This window comes from Brienomyrus brachyistius, chromosome 5, assembly GCF_023856365.1.
Source record: "Brienomyrus brachyistius isolate T26 chromosome 5, BBRACH_0.4, whole genome shotgun sequence".
NCBI classification, from domain to species: Eukaryota; Metazoa; Chordata; class Actinopteri; order Osteoglossiformes; family Mormyridae; genus Brienomyrus; species Brienomyrus brachyistius.
Window position 1 is genome coordinate 16,855,157 of NC_064537.1, and position 22,279 is coordinate 16,877,435.

General features: G+C 42.4%; 1 protein-coding gene across 14 annotated transcripts in view; it reads left to right on the forward strand.

Annotated features, from left to right (window-relative positions):
• Window positions 1-178: 178 nt before the first annotated feature.
• LOC125742962 (microtubule-associated protein tau-like) overlaps window positions 179-22,279 on the forward strand; it is a 46,514-nt gene continuing 24,413 nt past the window's right edge. For 7 of the 14 annotated variants that reach the window (XM_049015481.1, XM_049015483.1, XM_049015482.1 and 4 more), the window contains exons 1-3: window positions 179-9,470; window positions 10,249-10,349; window positions 19,528-19,704. In XM_049015481.1, coding sequence (XP_048871438.1) covers window positions 19,545-19,704 — 160 coding nt within the window. In that variant the 5' untranslated portion in view covers window positions 179-9,470; window positions 10,249-10,349; window positions 19,528-19,544. The remainder of the gene's footprint in view (window positions 9,471-10,248; window positions 10,350-19,527; window positions 19,705-22,279) is intronic. The other 7 variants (XM_049015484.1, XM_049015488.1, XM_049015486.1 and 4 more) reach the window with 7 other exon arrangements.

The following is a 22,279-nucleotide window of genomic DNA, read 5'->3' on the forward strand; positions in this document are numbered from 1 at the left end:
ACTCTACTCCGGAACCTAAATATAATCCCCTTTCCTCCCATCCTGCAGTCACATGGTTCTGTTCACCATCCTGACTGGACTCTTATGAAGAGCTACAAGAATCTTATTAGTAATCTTGCTGTTTGATCTGTTCTCTCCTACAGTTTGACAAGCAAAAGACATTCAAACAAATGCACAGGCATGCAGGGCTAACAGCGTGTCTCACTTAGTCCTGAACTCTGGGGTCGGAATGTAACTAATCTTATAATGTTTACATTCTGTGAAAACTCTGCCAACTACTGAGAATATGTCTGTAGTAAAAAACAAAAATAGTATCATGCTTGCTAGAATTGGCCCCTATTGAAAAATAAAATGCTGTATCCTGTTTTGAACCAATAGGACACACAATTTGTCTCCAGATCGCATAACCTATTCCCCCCATCAACAAATGACCAGGTCATGCATTGCTCAGCTCTACAACATTTATGTTAGGCCTACATAAATTAATAAGAGGCAATAAGAATTGCGATTTACTGCAGTGGCATTGCAGCGGTAAATTGTCTCTTTAGCCAACATGCATATACTTAAATGACTGTAATTACAACCCTTTGCTTTAATTTTTTTTTTTGTTAACTGACATCCCCTGTGCTGAGGCAAAGTAATATAATAAATATCTGTGCAGGACTGAACAAATCTGACACTTATGTTTCATGTAGAAATGGATCATATCACCTTGAAGGTATGAAATCATATTTTGACAATGTGAAAGCTGTACGCAAGATAATCCTCGTGATGAATTAGCTTGCCTTGCACAACATGCACAGAAGAAATGATCTCTGTCATGGTTTCTGTCACTGTTTCATATTCTCAGGACATATAATATTGCAGAAATTGAAAACCAAGGCATTTGGGAAAGGCGTTTATTTTCGTAGCCCCAACCACACCAATCAGCCGACCTAATATGTACACAGGGACTTGGGGGCTTACACTTAAACGGACATAAGTGGGGCGAGTCACTGCACAGAGTTGAAAACATCTTTTTAGAGAGACGGGGACTAATCTGTCTCAGCAGGACTATCTCTTTGCTACTAGTTATGCTAGAGCACTCCCAGAGGCAGTCGTGCCAAACTATGCGAAGCAGGGAGCTAAAATCAATATGACTACCATCAGAGAAAACAAGCCTGTAACGCACATACAAACGGTATAAAGACCTTGCCTTCTTAATGATTACAGAGTAATTCAAATTAATTCATATATTATTCTATGCAATAATTCTTTTTAATCCATTGCAATAGCAAATTTTACAAGGCAAACAACATCATGTCAAGATATCGCACACATTTGGCCTATATAGCATGGTGGCAAGAAGAAGCCATTTCTCATAAAGGTCCACCTGGAGTTCTGCTGAAGAAACACCTGACAGATTCTGGAACAAATTTTCAGAAGGCTTCACGGTCAGGAGTTAACAGAAATGGACCTTTTAGCCCAAATGCCAAGTATTATGCCTAGAGAAAACCTAACAACTAAACAACAATTAAAGACTTATTTTTTGATGCTTTTACTGCATATGCCTTATTGTGTGCTATGGATCAGGGCAAGATGAGACCATTTCAATTAATAAAATTTACAGACTAAAACACAAGAAAATGGAAACTCTTTAGACTGTGATGTATTCTTTTTCCATTCACTGCCTAAGTTGTTATCATGTTATCATGAGGAAATAAAATAATTTCTCTAGGTTAATTCTAAGTCATATTTCTTTCATAAATTACCAGGGAAAAAACTGGGAAAACTGCAAACCATTCTCAGGAAAATTTGCATGCCAAATAATCGGAAGAAGAGCCCAAATTCTGGAGGATCTCACTGGTGTCCACGGCATCAAATAGTGTGTGTAAGAATTCGCATCACTCCTTTAAATTATTTCCACAAATACTACTTTGATTCAAAAGGTCAAATATTTCAGACATATCTATATAAATAAGAGCACTGAATGTGACAGCTTTCATAAGATGGTTTTACAATCAGATATTGATTTTTTCAGCTACGATTTTAAAGAAGTAGAACGTGCTCATAAGTTGCTTCACTTATATATAATGTGGTACTACTTTTAATATTTACAAGTGGAAAACGTGATGTCGCTGGAACGTGACATTGGGATGTGGAGTAGGTATCCAGACAGGCAGTGCTTCAATCCTTCCTGTCCTCTGCAGAACTGTTGTTACACAAGTCATGAAATCAAAGTGTTTGTTTTTGACATAAATGTTTACACTTAAAATAACGGAGAAGTCCTGTAAATGATCTTACTTGTAGGCATCGAATCCCTGACTATAACACGACACACTAACAACCATTCCTTTCACAAATGGGTGTGAGGGGGTGGCTGTTAATGTGCTGCTAGTGTAAGCAACAGGAAGGACACACAGCTGCACCTACTTCAGCAACTGCCAACCTCCGCCCCCCACCCCCGGGGATTGTCCACCCTCCTGCACTTACTGCTATGGAGCTTCACACTGTAAGTCTAGGCTAATATCATTAGTGTAGCCAGTGGGACTTACATTCAGCTAAGAAAGAAAGTGGCATAGATTAAATGGGAATCTTCAAGGGGATGGTCACGAAGGACTGGGGAATTAAAAGGCCTATAAAAAGAGAGAGCTGGTGCCATGTAGCCTGCGCCATGTAGCCTGCGCCATGTAGCCTGCGCCATGTAGCCTGCGCCATGTAGCCTGCCGTCGGACGTTCCCTGGAGACTGTCCTGACTTCCCAATCAGAGCCCTGCCTTTACTGTCAGCTCTTGCCCTTTGATGAATCATTAGCACCTCCGGCATCTATCATAAGAAATGAATTCCCCTACAGAAATGATAATGTTAAGAGTGGTGAGATAATGGGATGAGCTGAACAAGTGCTGATAACAATGGTGACGGCCCTGAAGTGGCCCTCTGTGCTTCCACTTCCTCTCCTTTTTTAGTAAATAACATTGAATGAAGCCCCCCCCCCCTTTCAGCAAAGTGGTGGACAAGGCTAGGTATATAATACTGGGAGGGGACCTTTGTCTATAATCGGAGCTTCTCCACCCTCTCACACGGCAATGGCCCCCAAAAAGCCAGAGCCCAAGGAAGGAGTCACCAAGTCAGCACCTGCCCCAGAACTGGAGCCACCCAAGGAGCATCACTTCGACCCCAAGAGTGTCATCGTGAGTTTCCCTTTGGTGGTTGTCCCAAGTTAGACTTGCACGCGAGGAGTGTGTCCATGCCAGGTTTCCCCTGCAGTAATCGTGGGTGAGACAGGTACGCTAATCTCACCATTTTGTTTGAGCAGCATGTAGCTAACTGGCATGCACTTGGCCAAAGAGTTGGAGGTTTGAGATCTGGGTGCAGCTTAGCAGTTTAGCTTTTGTTGATGGTCAACAAGTTTCAGTGTAAAACCTACATATGTTCTATAAATGGATCATGACTGGTTTAGTAAACACTGTAATACATGTCTGTAAGATACTAAGCATGTCCCTACCATCCCATACAAAACCTTTCGCCTGAATAAAGGTTTCTTCGGTATTACTACACTGCACAGAAATCAGGATTTGTGACAGAGGGTGTTTCTCCGTTTTGACTTTGATTTAGTGTAACAGAAAATGCAGTATTTACTTATTATACAAGAAAAACAGAAAACAGGCTATATAAGAGCCAAAGCCCATTTGCTTCATTATAATTCTCCTGAATCCAGAGACAACCTGTAGTGCATGGATTTGATAGCAAACAAAGATGAGTTTATGATGAGTTACACTGTTCACAAATGACCAGAAGAGATATATATTTCACCTACTTGACTTAGCCAGATGGGTGCAATTTGGCTTTCATTCATCAAAAGGAAATGATTAAGTCTCCATTACGGATGTTCTCCAACTTGGAATTCACAGTCACAGGTCACTGAATTGCCATTTAGACAATCGAATTACATCTTTGCATTCCAATTGTTTAGTTGATTAGCCACCTTTTCCCCTTTGGGATCAATGATGAGATATTTGATTTCATACTAATCCTTGTAAGTAAGGGGGTGTTATTCGATAGAACCACTCTACAAAGTTGACCTTTAGAAGGCAACACCTTAAATCTTTATCAAGGTAAAACGAGGTGGCCTGAACCACGTCACGCATTACACAGTGCCTGACAATCTTACTTCCACCACAGAATTTTTAGCTAAACAAGCAAACCCAAATGCCTTTTAAAGGTTGAGTACTGGCCATAAATGTAAATCTGAGTGTTACTTTCCCAATAAAGAGAAGTCAAATTTACATTAGTGGAACAGATGCTTTTTACCCAAAGTAAGATAATTGGGAAAGCAGGGAACAATTGGAGTTAAAGGACTCACTCAATGACCCAATCACTCTGCCAACCATGAGATTTGAACTGGCACCCGTCCACTTACAGGCACAGAGCCCAAACCCGCAGAGGCACACACAACGTCCTAGAACACCAATAAATATATTAGTACTCCTAGTATATTTAGCTAGTACACCATGCAATATAAATAGTTTAATTACATTTATACATATCCTATCATTTTACTTGGTTTATCTCTCATTTCACTTTGTTTAAAGGTCCCCTTTCGGATGCTTATAAAATTGCTTTTGACACATTAAAAGTATTCACAATAGAATTTCCAAATTCTTTTCTAGATTGAATTTAATGCAGACCAGATTGAAGGTAAGCAAAGCTATAAATACTTTATAAGGAGTCTATGTATAACAATGGTTACTCCATTAGTACAGCACTGAGGTAAAGTTTGTTTCCACAGTGACTGGAAAGTCATAAATGCATCTCAGAGGTTCCAAGTGTATTCTTCTCATGGAAGTGTCAAAAGACTCATGTTTGCTGTTTCTTTCACTGATGCTATAAATCCTATCCAAAAAGAGTTCAAGGAGGCCTTCCTGCTGTTTGACAGGACTCCCACCGGTGAGATGAAGATCACCTATGGCCAGTGTGGGGACGTCAGGCGAGCCCTGGGCCAGAATCCAACCAATGCAGAGGTCATGAAAGTCCTGAGGAAACCTAAGCCTGTGGGTGTGTGTTCATTCACCTATAATCTGTGTAAAATGTCAAAAGACACAACACTAACAATAGCTAAAACTATTATGGTATTTGACACATGAGTAAACAAAGATAATATGTTCAGTATGATGATTCCTACGAGATTCAGTATAATTATTAGGTATCTAATATTCCATTTTCAAGTGGTATGCTGGTGCAGTGGTTAACACTGTTGCCTCACACCTCTGGGACCCTGGTTGAAGTACATGTGTGTGGAGTTTGCATGTTCTCCCCATGTCGTCGTGGGGTTTCCTCTGGGTACTCCGGTTTCCCCCCACAGTCCAAAAACATGCTGAGGCTAATTGGACATGCTAAATTGCCCGTTGATGAGCATGTATGAGTGAGTGGTGTGTGAGTGTGCCCTGTGATGGGCTGGCCCCCCATCCTGGGTTGTTCCCTGCCTCGTGGCCATTGCTTCCGGGATAGGCTCCGGACCCCCCACGACCCAGTAGGATAAGCAGTTTGGAAAATGGATGGATGGAATTGCAATTATTTGCAAAGTCCTTCTTTGCAGAGTGGTGGCTCTGAGGCTAGGGATCTGTGCCAGCAATTGGAAGATCGCTGGTTCAAATCCTAAGAATGCCAGCAGTGATCCTACTCCATTGGGTCCTTGAGCAAGGCCCTTAGCCTGCAATTGCTTCATCCTGGGCATGACGTTAATCTACATCCAGCCCAGCAAGAAGGTCTTCCAACTTAGCAGCCAGCCTATGGGCACAAGGCAGTGAATAACCCAGGACTGGGACTCCAACCCCCAGAAAAAACTCACACTGTCCCATTTAGATTAGTGTGGTGCTGAGGTATCAACTGCTGCATGGTTGCACTCAGGTTCTCATCCCTGAGGTGGTTCGTCATGTGGGGGGTGCGACAATGTGCTGTAATCAGTGTGCATTCCTTACCTCCTCCTCCCTCTTGGCTATGAAAATTAACTTAATCCCAAAAAACCCATTTCCACTGAATTTCAGCCCTGCCACAAAAGTACCTGTTGACATCATTTCAGTGATTCCCTCGTTAACACAGGTGAGAGTGCTGACGAGGACAAGGCTGGAGATCATTCTGTCATGCTGATTGAGTTAGAATTGCAGACTGGATGCTTTAAAAGGAGGGTGGTGCTTGAAATCATTGTTCTTCCTCTCTTAACCATGGTTACCTGTAAGGAAATATGTGCAGTCATCATTGCGCTGCACAAAAAAGGGCTTCACAGGCAAGGATGTTGCTGTTTGTAAGATTTCACCTAAATATCAACCATTTATTGGATCATCAAGAACTTCAAGGAAAGAGGTTCAATTGTTGTGAGGAAGGATTAAAGGCACCCAATAATGTCCAGCAAGCACCAGGTCCATTTCCTAAAGTTGAATCAGCTGCAGGATCGGGGCAGCAGGCAGGTGAGTGCATCCGCACATGCAGTGAGGCGAAGACTTGATGGCCTGGTGTCAAGAAGGGCAGCAAAGAAGCCACTTCTCTCCAAGAAAAACATCAGCGACAGACTGATATTCTGCAAAAGGTACAGGGATTGGACTGCTGAGGACTGGGGTAAAGTCATTTTCTCCGATGAATCCCCTTTGCGATTTGTTTGGGGCATCCAGAAAAAAGATTTGTCCAGAGAAGAGAAGGTGAGCGCTACCATCAGTCCTCCATCATGCCAACAGTAAAGCATCCTGAGACCATTCATGTGTGGGGTTGCTTCTCAGCCAAGGGAGTGGGCTCACTCACAATTTTGCCTAAGAACACAGCCATGAATAAAGAATAGTACCAAAACATCCACCGAGAACAACTTCTCTTAACCATGGGAAAATTTTGATCAATCTAATTCCTGATCCTTCCTGAGAACCTAAAAATGATTCCTGTTGACAAATAAACTATATTCCTATGCAACAGGATTCTATTTGTTGTTCGAACCTGAGGGAATTTCTTGACAGGAGAGAAGATATGAGGGAGAGGTGGAACAGCTTCTTGCAGAACAGGAAGACAGCAATGGCATCAACTATGAAGGCAGTCACATCCTTCTATGCACATCATATCTGGTTGAATATGGAAGTTAGTTTAAATTGTACAGTATATGTACTTACAAAAAAAATCTATAGAATTTCTTTATCTTTGCAAGAAATCTGAAAAAAAGTAAAATCTTTGTTTTACTATGTAGGATCTTCTTTGGCACTAAAAATCTAGCCATGAGGCAGTTTGCATCACCCAGATATGAAGATGTTCAGCTAGAAATAAAGGACCATAAGCAATGTAGTACTGCCATTGTGTGCCATGACAAGCCTGATCGCGGTGTATACATCCATTAGCCATCCACTTCCCTGTCGCTTTGGTCAGCTATACACAATTGTTACTTTTTATTCAGGCAAAAATGTGCATGGAATTCCACATGGATTCACATACTGTTGAATATATAAAAAAGTTGTTTACTAATTTAATATTACACTGAAAATTCCTTTTTTAATTTCACCTATCAATACCCTAATTGCTTTCTTAAGCTATATAAAAATTTGAACCTGAAAATGAAATCCAGTAATATATAGCTAAAATGAGACCACTCCATAGTTTTACACAAATATGCATTTTTAAATCCTGGTTTAATCATGTTTCTGCTGGCAGAAAGCTACACTGAGCAGCAGGTTGCTTCCAGGTTCAAAATTTCCAAGCAGGTGAAGCAGGAGACACTGGGAAAGGCCAGAAACCAGGCAGGTAAAGGGCGGAAGCGACATTCTAATGCCAGAGATGACCGTTAACCTAAGTGACAGTTTCTATTAGTGGAAATAAACGGCCAGCATCGCTGAATAATTGGAGCGGAAAACGAGGGAAAATGCGATAGCGACTTGCGAGAATCTGCCTCGTGCCCATTGCTTCTGGTATAGGCTCCGGACCCCCCGCGACCCAGTAGGACAAGCGGTTTGGAAAATGGATGGATGGACTTGCGAGAATGAAGTTCAATGCATCCGCCTTTCTTAAATTGCATGTTAATAGAAAAAAATCGTACCGCCTTCGTATGATTATAACATGCACGCACTCACAATGCGGACTTAATACTGTGAATTTAAAGCCAATTCGTCGCTTTAGCGTTGTGTGTAACGAGCTGGGCTGGGATGTCGCCACGCTCGAACCACTTACGGCTGAGCATTGAGATATACAGCATAAAGATACCGTGGATGAACTAAGCATTCGGTGTATCACTCTTTTGTACACAAGAATTCAGGGAAACCTCTCTTTACATCTTATGTCTTAATATAAAATATATGATATTGACGAAATAATTACGAGAGCATTAAATGTGCAATAATGTTCCATGAGAAACATTTTTATATTGCATTGTAATCTCGAAAACATGTCGCTGGCCGTTATTGTACTATGACCACATGGTAAAGTGATTCTGCATCGCATTTTGTATCTCTATATACAGATACGCGTGTTGCATTTCTTCTCTGTCGTTCCGCGCCCTGAATGATTGCCGGCAGAAACAGGCGCGAGGCACAGATCCGTCCGCTCATCGCCGCTGAGTCCCCGGATGTCAGCCGTTTGAGCTTCTGCGCATTTACACAGCTGACCGCAATAAATCCGCTTTGCTGACTGATTACGCCGGAATCAGAAGTTCTATTAAGATCCATCTCTTAAAATCGAATTCGACGTATAAGTCTGAAATAATGTAATTTAAGTGGAAAAAAGTTTAATACGTTTATACACCAATTCAACATTGCTAAATAGAAATTAAGTAATTTCTTCACTAACATCACTTTTAGGTACATTACGTACTACCGGTATATAAAATGACGTCGAGATCACTTACAGGTCACTTTAAAACATGATATATCAGTTGTCATCTGGCATGTCAACCGCAGTGAAACTAAAGCGTTTCAAAAATAAAACATTTAAATTCAGACACAACCGCAAAGTTGCTTCTGCGCAGTTTTCAATGAAATCGCTAGTACTATTTTTTTTAATGAACACATTTTACATGAGATTTCACACATGAAGCTTTGCCATTTTCAAACGTCAGAATTTGTGCGGCTCCCTCTAGCGGACACACAAGTGTCCGCACATTCTAGAAACCTCTCTGATTATTAGAATGAACACGCGCGCCCTCTATCGGGGTTTCTGTGACAATGAAATGTTGAACTCTTTCTGGCACCTGCAAAGGACATTCACGATGCGGTCACAAGAAATGCGAACGACTGGGAAAAATGCAGAAGTTCACGAGGCTTTGAAAATGAAGATGAAAGTAGATATTTATTGCTTTGACATTATTTTGAACTTACTCATTTTAACAGCAACCTTTTCCCTTGTACTGTCATGAGGCCATTAATTGTACGAATTATCAAAATGTTTAATGTCGTTCGCCGTTGGTTATAAGAAAAATCCACATCTTGTCAGCTTCATGGAAGATGCTGCTTGGGCGGCTTTCACACAGTCTCAGTAAGTAGAACAAAGTGGATTCAGAATTATATGGCGTCCGATTATAAAGGAGAGGACAGTCAACTAGGAGGAGACTGTAGATGGTGGTGAATGGATTTTTTTAAAAAACCAATCAGCCAATGAAATGTTTACTAAATGAATAGACATCCAAGACGTACGTGAATCGTTGGTGCCCTCTGCTGTAAGCAGTTGAGAAGGACCGGTCAGATCAATAACAGGTGTGGTCAGTGTGGGCTTCTCCCTTTGTTTCAACCCTCTATAATAGAAGGTTATCTGTATCTCTGTGAAGTCCACAATATATATATAAATGATATAAATGAAACCTGCAGTAAATTCGCCGTTTCCAAAAAAGGCATGTATGAATTTAAAATTTAATATGTGACTGAAAGAGACTGGAAACTGACAATGAAAAAAATATGCCCTAATTATTGTGTTCCCATGGGCTGATTAAATGGAGTTAATGTCGCTTATATTTAACTCAGTTTAATAATAATTTAACGATCGTTATGATGCGGAGAGCAAAAAAAATGGAACAAACCATATTAGAGACCTACATATTTTAGGACCTTATATGTCTTGGTTCTGTTTAAATTTTTGTATTTTTGTTGCATCTCAAAAGTAGTCTTAATGCATCCCGAAATAAAATTGGCTTCGATTTTTTATTTTTATTTGGCAAATCATCGTTTATGCAAAAGTCTGGCGTTATCTCTGAGAACTTTCCTCCCATTTAAGCGACACGTTCACGACTCCTTTGCGCTGACCTGCCCCTGTCCCACAGCGCCCCCATCCTCTTATGGCTTCCAGGCGAACTGCAGCACTCGGCCGGTTGCTCAGTGAGTGACTGCAGCTGGAGAGACAATAACACTGTCTGCCACACAGGTAGGTAACGCTCATTTTCGAGCCTTTTGCAAAACCCAAATTGTGATTTGATGCATGGGAGCGTTTTCTAAAACTCGGGGGGGTCCGCTAGAGATGCGTGTCAGATCTGCAGCTTCGATAATGCTGCCGGGATTTAAAGCCGGCAATTCGTGCTTGTCATGTCAGGGTGATATTTTTTCCATTGGGTGGGAGAGGTCTGGGCCTGCAAGGCTTTTCTTCATGACAGATAAGTGAACTAGCGGAGGAATGAAACCTTGTCTTAGCAGCGAGCAGAAGTACGCATCGACTCGCCCCCTTTGTAGGCGCTTATACGGTTGCATGGCAGACTGAGCTTTGTAAGCATAAATTGCGGTATTTTGAATCCATCTTAAGCTTCTGTGTTTTTTCCTTTTTAGAAATGTCCATTTAAGTCCAGCTAGCAGGTTAGCCGGCTCCCTGAGGCGATTTTCCTAAATACATTGCATATAACGCCCTAGGTCGCAAGTAGGCTACTTCGTTTTTTTTCTACGTCGACGTGTAAATTTGCAGCCGGCCGATGAATTCTCTCCAAAAAATTGTGATTTTTGTAAAGATATTATGGCAGACAAGATTAAATACATATTTTTCGTGCTGTTCACGTAAAATGTATCTTCAGATCTTTATCGTTAGTGCATTAGCAATTTGCAAACTGCAGACTTGTAGTGAAACGTGGACAAAACTCTAACGTGTGCTGTTTTTAAAACGTACTTCCCGTTATTTTCTGGACCTTTCTGCGCTCCTCTGCCCCCATGAAATCACATGAAAGACGCCTTTTGAATGATCTCCGTTTACTCGCGGAAAACGCGTTCAAGATGGCCAGTCGTCTGGGTCGTTTTCCAATGCGGGGCTGATTTTGTTCGACCTCGGTGTCTAAAACATGAAGGGAGATAAAACAGACGGCGTTTGCTTTCCGCAGTGAATGGTGCTGATGCGGAATGGGCTCCGCTCGCTCCTAACTGCAACCGGCCTTGTTTCAGTAGCTCGGTGCCGCTTTTTCATTCAGCCTCTTTCGATCTGCAGCGTATGAGACATTTGGAGCCCGTTTCCTTTACCCCCTCCGTACTGTGTCTTTATTCATTTTGTCAGCACTGGTGCCACTATGTGCGGTTACTGCATTTGTCATCGCGCCGAGACCGGTGCATACCGATTGCTATTTACTGAAAAATCATTTGTGCCAGTCGTCTTAAACAAAGGCCACGGCATGCTTACATGTGCTAGAAAGCCATGCCTGCCGCCGATAATCCTTGTGTGTGCCCGATCGCAGGCAGGGCTAGTCTTTGTGCATCCTTTAATTTCCGTTTTAAATTTTGCTTTCATACATGATCATCCTTGTAATGTGCAACCGATGCACATTAAACTGAGCATTTTCTTTTTCCTGCGTATAGAAATCTAGCAAAATACCGCAGGTTTTTTTTCCCTGGCCGATTCGTTTGTAATAGTGTCATACAAATGGTGCTATATCTGGGTGGGTCAGCATGAATCTTCTGGAATAATTTGTCTCCCCTTTCCATGGCTACGGACACACCTCTTTTCCCTCCCTGTGGCATGTAGGAAAGACATGTTACGGATTATGCATGTAGTTTAATGCATGTGCATGCCGATGTAGAAATGGGGTGTCTTGCAGTTAATTAAAAGCCACAGAATATCTGAATGCTTAATTTTCTGTTTAAAATCAGCGGAGAGATGTGGAATATGAAGCATATACTGTATGCTGTAGATCTGTAGGTCCTCACCAGAAACCCCTCCCTACTTCTCCGCACACATCTTCCTCTTGCCGCGCGACGGATCGGGGCATTCATTTTCGACATTTCAGTACGGTAAATCCGAATATTTCCTGGACATCGATGTGAAGCATTTGCTAATTTACAGTTTTCGGCGACTTTATAATTTGGTCCTCACAGTGCACGGAGGAGGCGTTCATGTAGAAGTAGCCAGACAAAGGGGAGCGACATGGCATGCGGATTGCTTGCTCAAACGAAGATCGTATGTATGATTTTTGAAGAGCACAATTTCGTTACATTTCAGCATGCTTTTTTAGTCAGTCTATCATCGTATTTAAATATTTATTTTCAGATTTAGGCCATTCGCTCGGACGATCTACGTGAGAACCGACTAGACTTGCCTTTTTTTCTCAGAAGGACAAGAAAGAATACATATACCGATGGTAGCGCGTTAATAGGGTGAAAATAGTGTAATACGGTCAGTGTATTTCATATTTAAGGTAGAAATTTCCAGATAGGGATTATGGGTGAGATCCAAGAAATTGTCCATTTAAATAGCATTTTATATTAATGATCAGATTTCATATCAATAATCATTTATAAGCAGTTTTTTTGTCTTTGTATTTTGAAAGCTTTTGGTTTGGCTTAAGTTTTCCAAATTTATTATTATTAAATAATAATAATAGTAATGATGATGATGAGGATGATGAATAAGGGCCTTCTCCACAGTTCCCCTCCCGTTAGGACCACTGCAGTTGACATCCAAATGTCTGTGTAATTTAATTAGGGTGAATTTGATTTATGCAACTCAATTAAACTTGTCAATTAGAGGACATCCCCAAACATGCTTAATATCCTTATTGGCTAAGTCACAAATGTCATGCTTTGTGGATTTTTGTAATTGCTGTGAATGGCTACTTCATTTAACATCATAGAAATGGATACCAGAAAAGTCCAAGGTGTCGTTTGCTGTTCTGTTCCTGCTGCAATCCCCTTGAGTAAGGATCCAGTAAAACAGACAACTGTGCAAATGGCTTTAAAATATGGTTGTAAAGCAGATGCATGTAATGCTGCATAACTGGCTCCTGAGAGTGGACCTTCGTGTATGGGAGTGTTACCCGCCAGGCCCCGACTGAGGGATGTCATGAGTCCGGTGAGAACACAGCAGCTGCTTTAAGGGCCAGTACTGTACATCTGTGGTGATGTTCGTCCAGCACCAGACGTCCAGGCTCACTGTAAATGCAGTAAAGCACCAGAAGAATCTTATGTTGCCTTTAGGAAATAAAATGTAGTTAAAACTTCGTGGTTGTAAACACATGATGGTTGACATACTTAAGTTTTACCTGGATTTTGGGGACAGTGGGTGGTTCAGTGATATCTTGCAGTGCTGTAACAAGGCATGGTTTCTGAATCACAACAGTAAGTTCCTGTACTGCTGCTTGCAAACTGATGTTTATTTACAGTTCCAGTTGCTTATGTTTGTTGTTGAGGGAAGCAGAGAGCTTCAAATTCACTGATTCACTCTGCTGCACACATTAATGTCTGATGCATGGCTGTCTCTGAAAGAAGCAAAGTTTGCTGATATTCAGCCGGCTGGAATAGTTTTCCGCTCAGCGGGATCTCGGAAGCTTTAGGCGGGACCCCCATTTTGGCAAAATAATGGAGATGGGGAACTATTTCCACATCAAACTTGTTCCTAGTCTGAGGAGCACGAGAGATGAATTTTTGGTCTGTCTCCACTGGATCTTAAGCGATTACCACACAGAATGCACTTTTTGCTATGGTGTGATACCATTTGGTGCATTTGCTTCTATGCAGTGCCTTTGACAGAGTGTTCCAGGGGCTGTCAGCAACTCTCAGAATGCTGCCACACCTGCCTTGCCGCAAACCGGTGTTTAAGGCCTGCAGTCGTCACTGATCCACCCATTCAGAGTATGGGCTGTCCGTAGAATGAAGCAGTGTGTTGAGTCATGGTGTCGTTAGACTGGGGAATCCAGGTTGGAGCATCAGTGCAACTCGAATTTGAAGACCATTTTTGTGGCGAACAGCTTAGCTTGCACATTGTCCTGTAGGCCTCTGTACCGTTGCGGTGCCGTTTAACATTAACATAATTGTGGATTCCCTAATACCAGTTCTGTGTTCTATTGTGTTAGCAAAAGAACCACGAGCTTTATTGAAAGGCATGGAGGTTGCATCATAGTCAGCTGAAGTTGGAATCGATTCATATTGAGTCTCTGCAGTGTAATTGTGGTTTCACTTAGGAAGATGCCTATGTGCTGAATATTTTTTTTGTGCCGGAAGTGAAATATTTTAGACACGTTATTAAACGTCACTGAATTCTGCATATCATTGCGTTTTTGGTGACCTTTTTCTCAGCAGGAATGTTTTTACTCCTGCCTCTAATCTGTTCTTGTTCACTGTTTTAACAGTGTTGACATCCTGGGGGTTGTACAGGCTGGATGGGTGCTCTGAAATTGGCCTTAGGTGGAAGCTGCTTTAAAGGGTCCCATTTTGGGGTTATTCTTACAGCTCTTTCTTAATCCCTTATCTTTAATGGGAGACGGACTGTCAAAAAAACTCAGTGCTTACACATGATATTGAAGTTCAGAATTGATTGTGACATATGAATTAGTGGTATTATGAGAACCTTCAACATTAATAAAACATTCTGTCAGAGCATTGAGAACTCTTCATGGATGTTCTATCACCTATATCAATAGTGTATAAATTATGTATTGTTGAGTCATGTTAAGATGCTTAGATGCCTCTGTTTATTAAAGAGGACTCACTGTGGAAAGCTTTTTGTAGGTAGATGCACCCTCGGCTGTGTCCGCTGGGCATACATTGATCATTGCATAGAGAATTGACATATTGATAAGAGGGGCTCAAATGCAGCTGAACAGATCTGAGCTTGCATCATGTGGAGAAGCCAGCTGACTGGCTCTTCTGCTGGCCTACACTCTTCATTCGCTGTTCCACTTGATGGCTTTCACTGACTGCTCCTGTCTTCCTGTGTCCATGTATGCCAGCCCTATCAGTTTATTGCTTCCCACACTGAAATGCTGTTTTTTTTTTATATATAATTTGTATTATTTTATTTCTTTATTCCTCCTGATGGCCAGTTTTTATGAGTGCTGAGTTTTTAAAGGGTAATGGGAATCCAAGCATCCATGGTTAGAGCTCCGTGGTAAACTGTGATTATTCTAGTTAAGTTGGGCTTTTACTTGTAGTGAAATAGGGCTATGTGTAACCTGAGCCCCTGGGAGGTAAAGGAGCGGTCATCTAACACGAGGGGCCCTCTCCCTGCACTGAGCCCTGCTGTCTCATGCAGTGGAGGTGGGCAGGGGGGAGTTACGTCACACATGCACTGGCTGGCAGCTGTTTCGGGCTGCTTGTAGTTCCACAGTGCTATGAACCACAGCCGGTCCAGGCCCGCTCCTGTGTGGGGCCTCCCTCACCCAATCAAAATAAACCATGAGTCAGAACCCCACCCATTTCCATGGCTTCTGAGCAGTACCCAGTTAGGCACAGTTGAACAGAACAGATGTTTTTTTTTTTTTTGACAAAATGAGAAATTGTATTGGTGTTATACCATGTGGGTTGCCTTCGGTGTCTGAACTACACACAAGCTGCACTCATTCCTGCATTGTGAATTCTCAGTAAAACAGCTTCTCTACATTCCGCTGATCACATAAAGCTGTTCTGAAAGTCTGCCTGCTCGCATGGTTTGCCTGGTTTATGGTGAAAAATGACATCAAATGTGATTCGTGGATTACAAGCATGATGTGTGTTGCAGAGTAGCGGGATATGACAGTTTAATTTTGGTAAGCAGAGAAGGGAGAATTTTAAAATTCAATTTTACATCAGATTATTTTTTTTAATTGGATGGGATGCTGGACCATGTGCTCACATTAACATGGATGTAACATTACTGTGGTTGGCTGCTGGCAATGTGCTGACATGGAGGCAGATGGTGCTGCGTCCCTGTGTCTGTGCTTCCACATTGTGTTAAATACATTTCTTTACCATGTTCCTCATTCTCCATGTTCTCCTCCTCACTCACTCCCACCCCCCACCATTCTGTGGATTTTCTCTCGAAGGCAGCAGTTTGTTTGCCAAGAGCTCATTCTCCCTACGCGCACCAAGGGCGAGGAATTTCATGCGCTGCCCTTTTCACTTGGCCTTCCTGCCGTAGAGGTCGGACTCTACCTCCCCTGCTTGGCGGGTGACCTCATACCCGTGTTCCAGGTCCTGTCCCGTTAACAATTAGTGAGCATAGCCACCGCTAATGATTAGTGACCGGTAGTGTTAGCATCGCACGCGATCTGCATTGTGCTGCCATCCCCTAGTGCCGTTTAAGCCCCTCGAAATGAATGAATGCCTTTCTGAAGAGGCCGACGTGTGATATTTCTGCCCTCTTTAGCAGTGTGTTCGTGCTACTTGCCGTTAGTGAGGAAGGGGTTTTGATGGGAGAGCCCATTGATCCATCTGTTGGTTTGCTCTTCTTTGTTCCTGATCGCTCCCCCTCGCTTGCTCTCTCTCTCAGCCTCTCCCTGGCAACTGTGATGGTGCAGTGCTGTTGTCCCCTCTGGCTCTGCTTGTTAGCTTTGGTCTGTTTCAGCTGCTGCTGTACAAGCAGAGGCTGGGATAGTTTTGCTTTTCTAAAAAGGCTCAAAGCCTGGTTTTGTTCTGAAACACGTGGGGGGTTAAAATTTAAAGGCTGCGATGTAATGCAAAGCACACAGGACGTCTGGCAAGATCATTTTGCATCTTTTGGCTTAGATTGTTATGACTGGGCTTGTATAGATGGGTTTTAATAATATCAGCCATCAGAGCTGTTCTGCAGTGAAGATCTGGACAGGCTGCAGTCATCTCTGCTCTGCTTCTGTGGCTAAAATTGTCCCAGCCTCACAAACAAAGCCTTTCTCCCCAGGGTTATATGAGGAAATCGTTGGTGAGTTGGAACACGGGAGCAGGAAGAGCCAACCTGACAGTGTGACGCTGTTTGTCCACCTAGAGCTGTGCCATTAAAAAAAAAAAAAAATCATAAGCCTTTCAGCACAAAGAATTTATTACAGGTAAGGGTGCTAGTAGAAGACAACTGCTGTCAAGTATGCTGCTGAAAACAATAACTGCCTGCCTGCTCTTATTTGTTTATTTATTTTTGACACTGTTTGTGCTCTTTGTGTCCAGTGGGGCATGGGCAGTGTTACTGTGAATCCACTGAGTGCATAGGTCCTGCATTTTTGCTCAGCCCCCAGAGCTGGCAGGGAAGATCAGGGTGGGGATGGCAGGGTCAGCCTGATCTCCCTGTTCCTGCGGTCTGCAGCATCGCAGCGCTCAGCTCACGGTTGCTATGGGGGCGTGAGCCTGAGCGTGTGAGCATGTGCATCAGGCTGCCATAAGATGTGCCCTTTTTTCCTTCTCTTTTCAGGAACGGGAAATAGACATGCGTTGATTTCTCATGAGGCTCCAACCAATTTCATGTTAATGAATATTCATGCGGAGGCGCGGTTTCTGCTCAGTCTTGCTCTGGTTGGTTGTAGCTCTGTGGTTTAGTGGCCAGTGTTGGCCAGGCTCTCAGGGCGGACAAAGTCTAAATATTGACGATCCTCTATGGTTTCCTTTCACACTCTTCGACAGTATGCAGTAAATCAGACCTGGAATGAGAGAGGGAATTTGGGGGAGCACAGAGCAATTTTCCAGTTTTGCTTTGGTGCATTTCACATTATCTTATGATAAAGGTGGAGGGATGCTGGCAAGTACAGGAATCCGCTTCTTATACCTGTGAATGTGAATTTATCCAAAAAGTAAATCGTACCATTGTGTCAAAATTTTATGCAGGAACCTTATGACTCAGGTGAATTTCTGTTGTTAGAACTGAGAGCTGTTAAGGGGTTTTCCTGTTAGCACCGCCTGCACGGTTGCATGGCCTGTGACTACGGGAGAAGCAGGTGAGAGCGGACCCAGGCCTCTGCTAACCTGTTAAACAGATCTGGACTAAAATGGCACTAATGTGACGGCTTCAGTTGAATAGCTTTGGTTTAATCGGTGGTCTAATCGGCTTTGTGTGGCTCTCAGACGTTCCACCCCGATGGCTAGACGGTGCTCAGTTTGTTTGTTTAAACTGAAGACTTTCAAAACCTCCTCTGTACCTATTCTGGTTGTGCAGCGACTTTTAAAGTAAGGCTCGTTTAAATGTTAGCTAATGATTAGCAGCTAACATCCTGGAGGGCTGAGCTGCCCTTCTGTGCTTCCTTTGAGGGGATCATCTGAACATGAGCGTAGAGAAGTCACCTGCAGCGTCTGGGTGTCGCTTCATGGCACTTCTCGCTTGCATCCTGAAGGCGTTTTTAAACGGGCATGCAGAATCCACACAGCACAGCTTTACCAATACAGTGAGCAGTTTAAGAGAATGTTATTTTATGGAATCTCTTTGAGGATTTTACCTTAATCCTTACTGGCAGCAGAAGTTTTACCAAATTTTGTGCCCTTTGAGTTATTGGTTGTCTAAATTTGGACTTTGGGCAAGGGGAAAACTAGCTTTGACTTTTGGATCTCCTAGTGCGTGTGTGAGGCTCTTTGCCGGACGTTTCTGTGGGTTTTTCTGCAACACAACTGAAGGCAAAACCGACAGAAAACACTACTGTGTCTGACAGTGCCATGCAGCAGGTCACTGGCGGAAACCTGAAATGGTTACGCGCCTTGTTTAAAAAATGAAAGCGTGGTTAGCTCCCCCTCCCGACCCATTATAGCAACAGGAAGCACCATGCATGAAGAGGGGGGGGGCAGTGTTTCGGCGCCAAAATGCACGCACGCTCCGGAGTACTTTAAAGAAACACACAGCGGCACGCCGTGTGAATTGCGTCGAGCTTGAATCCGTAAGTCACTTTTTATGGAGTAAAATAAAAGGGAAAAAAAACAGGACGCAGCTGTTGCAGTAGAAGGAAGTAGTTCTTCTTGAACGGCTCTGTTTGGCAGGCGGCCTCAGGAAACCCGCGATCATTAATTGGATTGTGCCGTTACAAACCCCTAAAACCAGCACCTGGGTGATGGTTGCTCTGGAACCACCGAGGTTTTTGCTCTGGTTTGTTCAGAAAAGGCTTGTTTTAATAGAACTTCCTGGAATGAGTATTAGAAATGCCTTCTTGATTTCAGTTATGCAATGAAAGAGAACGGAAGTGACCATTTATTAACCAGAAGCTCTCTTTTTATTACTATTTTTAGTTAAGACTGTTGGCTCTGGATCACATATAATATGTTCACCTCGGCTTCTTTTGGCTTGTCTCACCAGAGCTCTTGCAGATGATCAAGAAATGTGTAAAGCACAGAGCTGTATATAAATGTATGCCGTGATTGTTTGCAAAATCTTTGTTGATTGTTGGCTGCCTTAGTCCCACACTGCATTTTCATGCGCACATTTCTTTGGCTCCTTGCAGCCTGAACTCGTCTCACGATGGATCAGCAGCAGGACTTCATGAACTCCGACCCCAGCAACGCAACCCTGCACTACAACTCTGGGGATACCGTGGCCGCTGCCATGGCTGACATGACCATTAAAGATGCTCACCAGGGGGGCAAGGATGTCAAAGAGAATGGGGTGTCTGCAGTGAAAGGTCAGTGGTCGCCATAGATACTTTGGCATCCATGGTATAAATATACAACACACACATCTAAGGTGCATAAATCCACGACTGATTAATTCCATAGTTCTGAAGCTAACCATCATAGGTGCTGTGAAACTAATGATGGAACAATGATGAGCACCAGGCTGTGGGTGTGGTTATTCGGATCGTAGGACTGTGAGTTGCCCACAATGATGTGTTTTGTTCCTAGCATTTCCATGAACTCGTTATCCTCATCTGTTAGCATCAGTTTCCTCTAAGTGTAAAGTGGAATAAAATATCAACAATCCGCTTAAACAGCCGGATCTGTCTTAATCTTTGCATTTTAGTAAGTGGGAAATAAAACAACATTGTCTCATGTTGTGGTCATTTCTCACTTCCTGTGTTATGTGTTTTGTGTTAATGTATCAGACGTATCATGTGATCGTATTAGTGATGTTATCGTGTATCTGCCATAATTGACTGTGATTCTTCAGACAGTATCCAAGGACTGTCCTGTCCCCCTGGTTTTCACTGTTTATCTTATAAAACACGCCTGCCTGGCCTCCAGCTCGCCGTTGCAGCTGCACTTTCTGTAATCCCGGCATCTGGGACAGTCCCTTCTCTCCCTCCCCTCTGCTGACATCCAGTGTTACCAGACAGTGCCGTCTCACCCGGCTAACAATTGGCCTTTCACATTGCGCCTTACTGGCAGCCAAGCCTTTTGCACACATGTGTTTCAAGGACAAGGGGATGTTATTCGTTGAATGTCCTGGAAGAGGCCTGTGTTAACTTAGCATGTGTAGTGTGTTCAGCTCTCAGCTTCCATCGGAGATGGTCATGTTAATTCAAACCCCTGTGAATGCTGTGTAACCGCAGGTTCTGTGAGCATAATTCATGTATTTTTTTCTCTCTCGTATTTTAACAGCAGAAGGGCAAAGGGTGTAACCAACCTGCATTAATTGGGGCATAAGTGCTGCTTGGTTCCTGAGGAGTTTTCTTTATGGCTTCTCAAACAAAGACAATCATGTGCTGACCTCAGAACACCAGCATGGCAGGTTAGGGCAGCCTTGTGTTTGTACATTACCTGCAAATGCCCCCAAGGGGTTGCAGTTCAGCTCTTCTTGTTGACTGAACCGATTCTTTCTCCTGCGATCCAACTTGACCAACATACACCTTTAAGAGTGTAACTGTCCCTCTGCACAACCCTAGCTACGAATTGCTGAAGAGGGGTGTCTGAGAGTTATTAGTGGTGCTGCCTCGTCATCGTCGCTAAATATGAACTCATTTGTCATGTCCGGTCTCTCTGTGCTGCAGGTTTGTCAGGTGACAGTGTGTTACTTTCAAAGAAAACATACCAGATCGAGTAATCAGATTGTGGCTTCATGCAGACTTGTTTCAGGTTTTTGGTTAGTCTCACTTTTATAGATCTGTGTTCTTTTACCATTTTCTGCTGTTCAACTTCCCACCCCTATACGTGAAAGCAGAATGCTTTTATTTTAAATATTAAATTTATAATATACTTTATACAGTTGTGCTGAAAACCCCTGTACATTTTTACATGGATTACTGAAAGAACGGCTCCTAAAACATAATCTGATCTTTATGTAGGTCGTAATAATGAAGACAGTCTTAAAATTTACACACACATTGACGAAAATTTAAACAAACAATGTTATTTATTGGAAAAGCATGTGAGCCCATTTATTTAGTTGCTACTAGAACCTCCATTATTGGCAATGACCTCAACCACTTTCTGCAGCTGATGAACAGAGCTACACAGTAGTTAGGAGTAGTGGGGTAGCAATAGGGAATTCTGTAGCCAGTTATTTTAAAAACCAATGCCAATTGTTTGGGGGCGGGGATTCCGCTTAAATAAATTTAAAGGGACACTCCACACAAGCAAACAGATCGATAAATAATTCCAAAAATATGACAAATCAGAGTGTTAAAAAAATACTCACTCTGGGATACAACAACAAATTATCCCAAAGTACTATATTTTATAAAGCTATACATCTTGTATATTTATAACATTAACTGCTTTCAGTTACTATCACTATTATAAATAGTTATTTGAAATATGTAGTACTTAAAAACAAAATTGAAAAATATGTGACATAGCATTGTTGCGCTGTTGATTTAGTAACTACTACAAATACTTTCATCAATCGCTGAAAGCCAGTGTCCTACAGAGAGGCTAATCTTTGAGTGTGATACACTCCATCATTTTCAGAGTAATATCTTTTGATTTTGTGCTCTCATTGCTGAATTTTGTTTTGCTATCAAACACTTGCATGACATTTAGCAGTACTGCAGCCTTCCTGAGTGGAATGGATTTGTTTTTTACTAACTCATCGTACAGTTGACTGTCTCACCTTGAGGTGGGCAACCAGATTTGTTGTGCTGAAATTTTTATAGTCAATTCTCCTTATGAAGTTTGCGCAGAGCAGTGTTTGCTAAATGCATTTCTAATGCTTTCGCAAACATTAAAATAATTCCACACAGCCGACATTTCTAAATGTTTAGTAAGTGGGCGTGGATTACATATCATGCTCAAACATCATGGGCCACCATTTCAACGGAC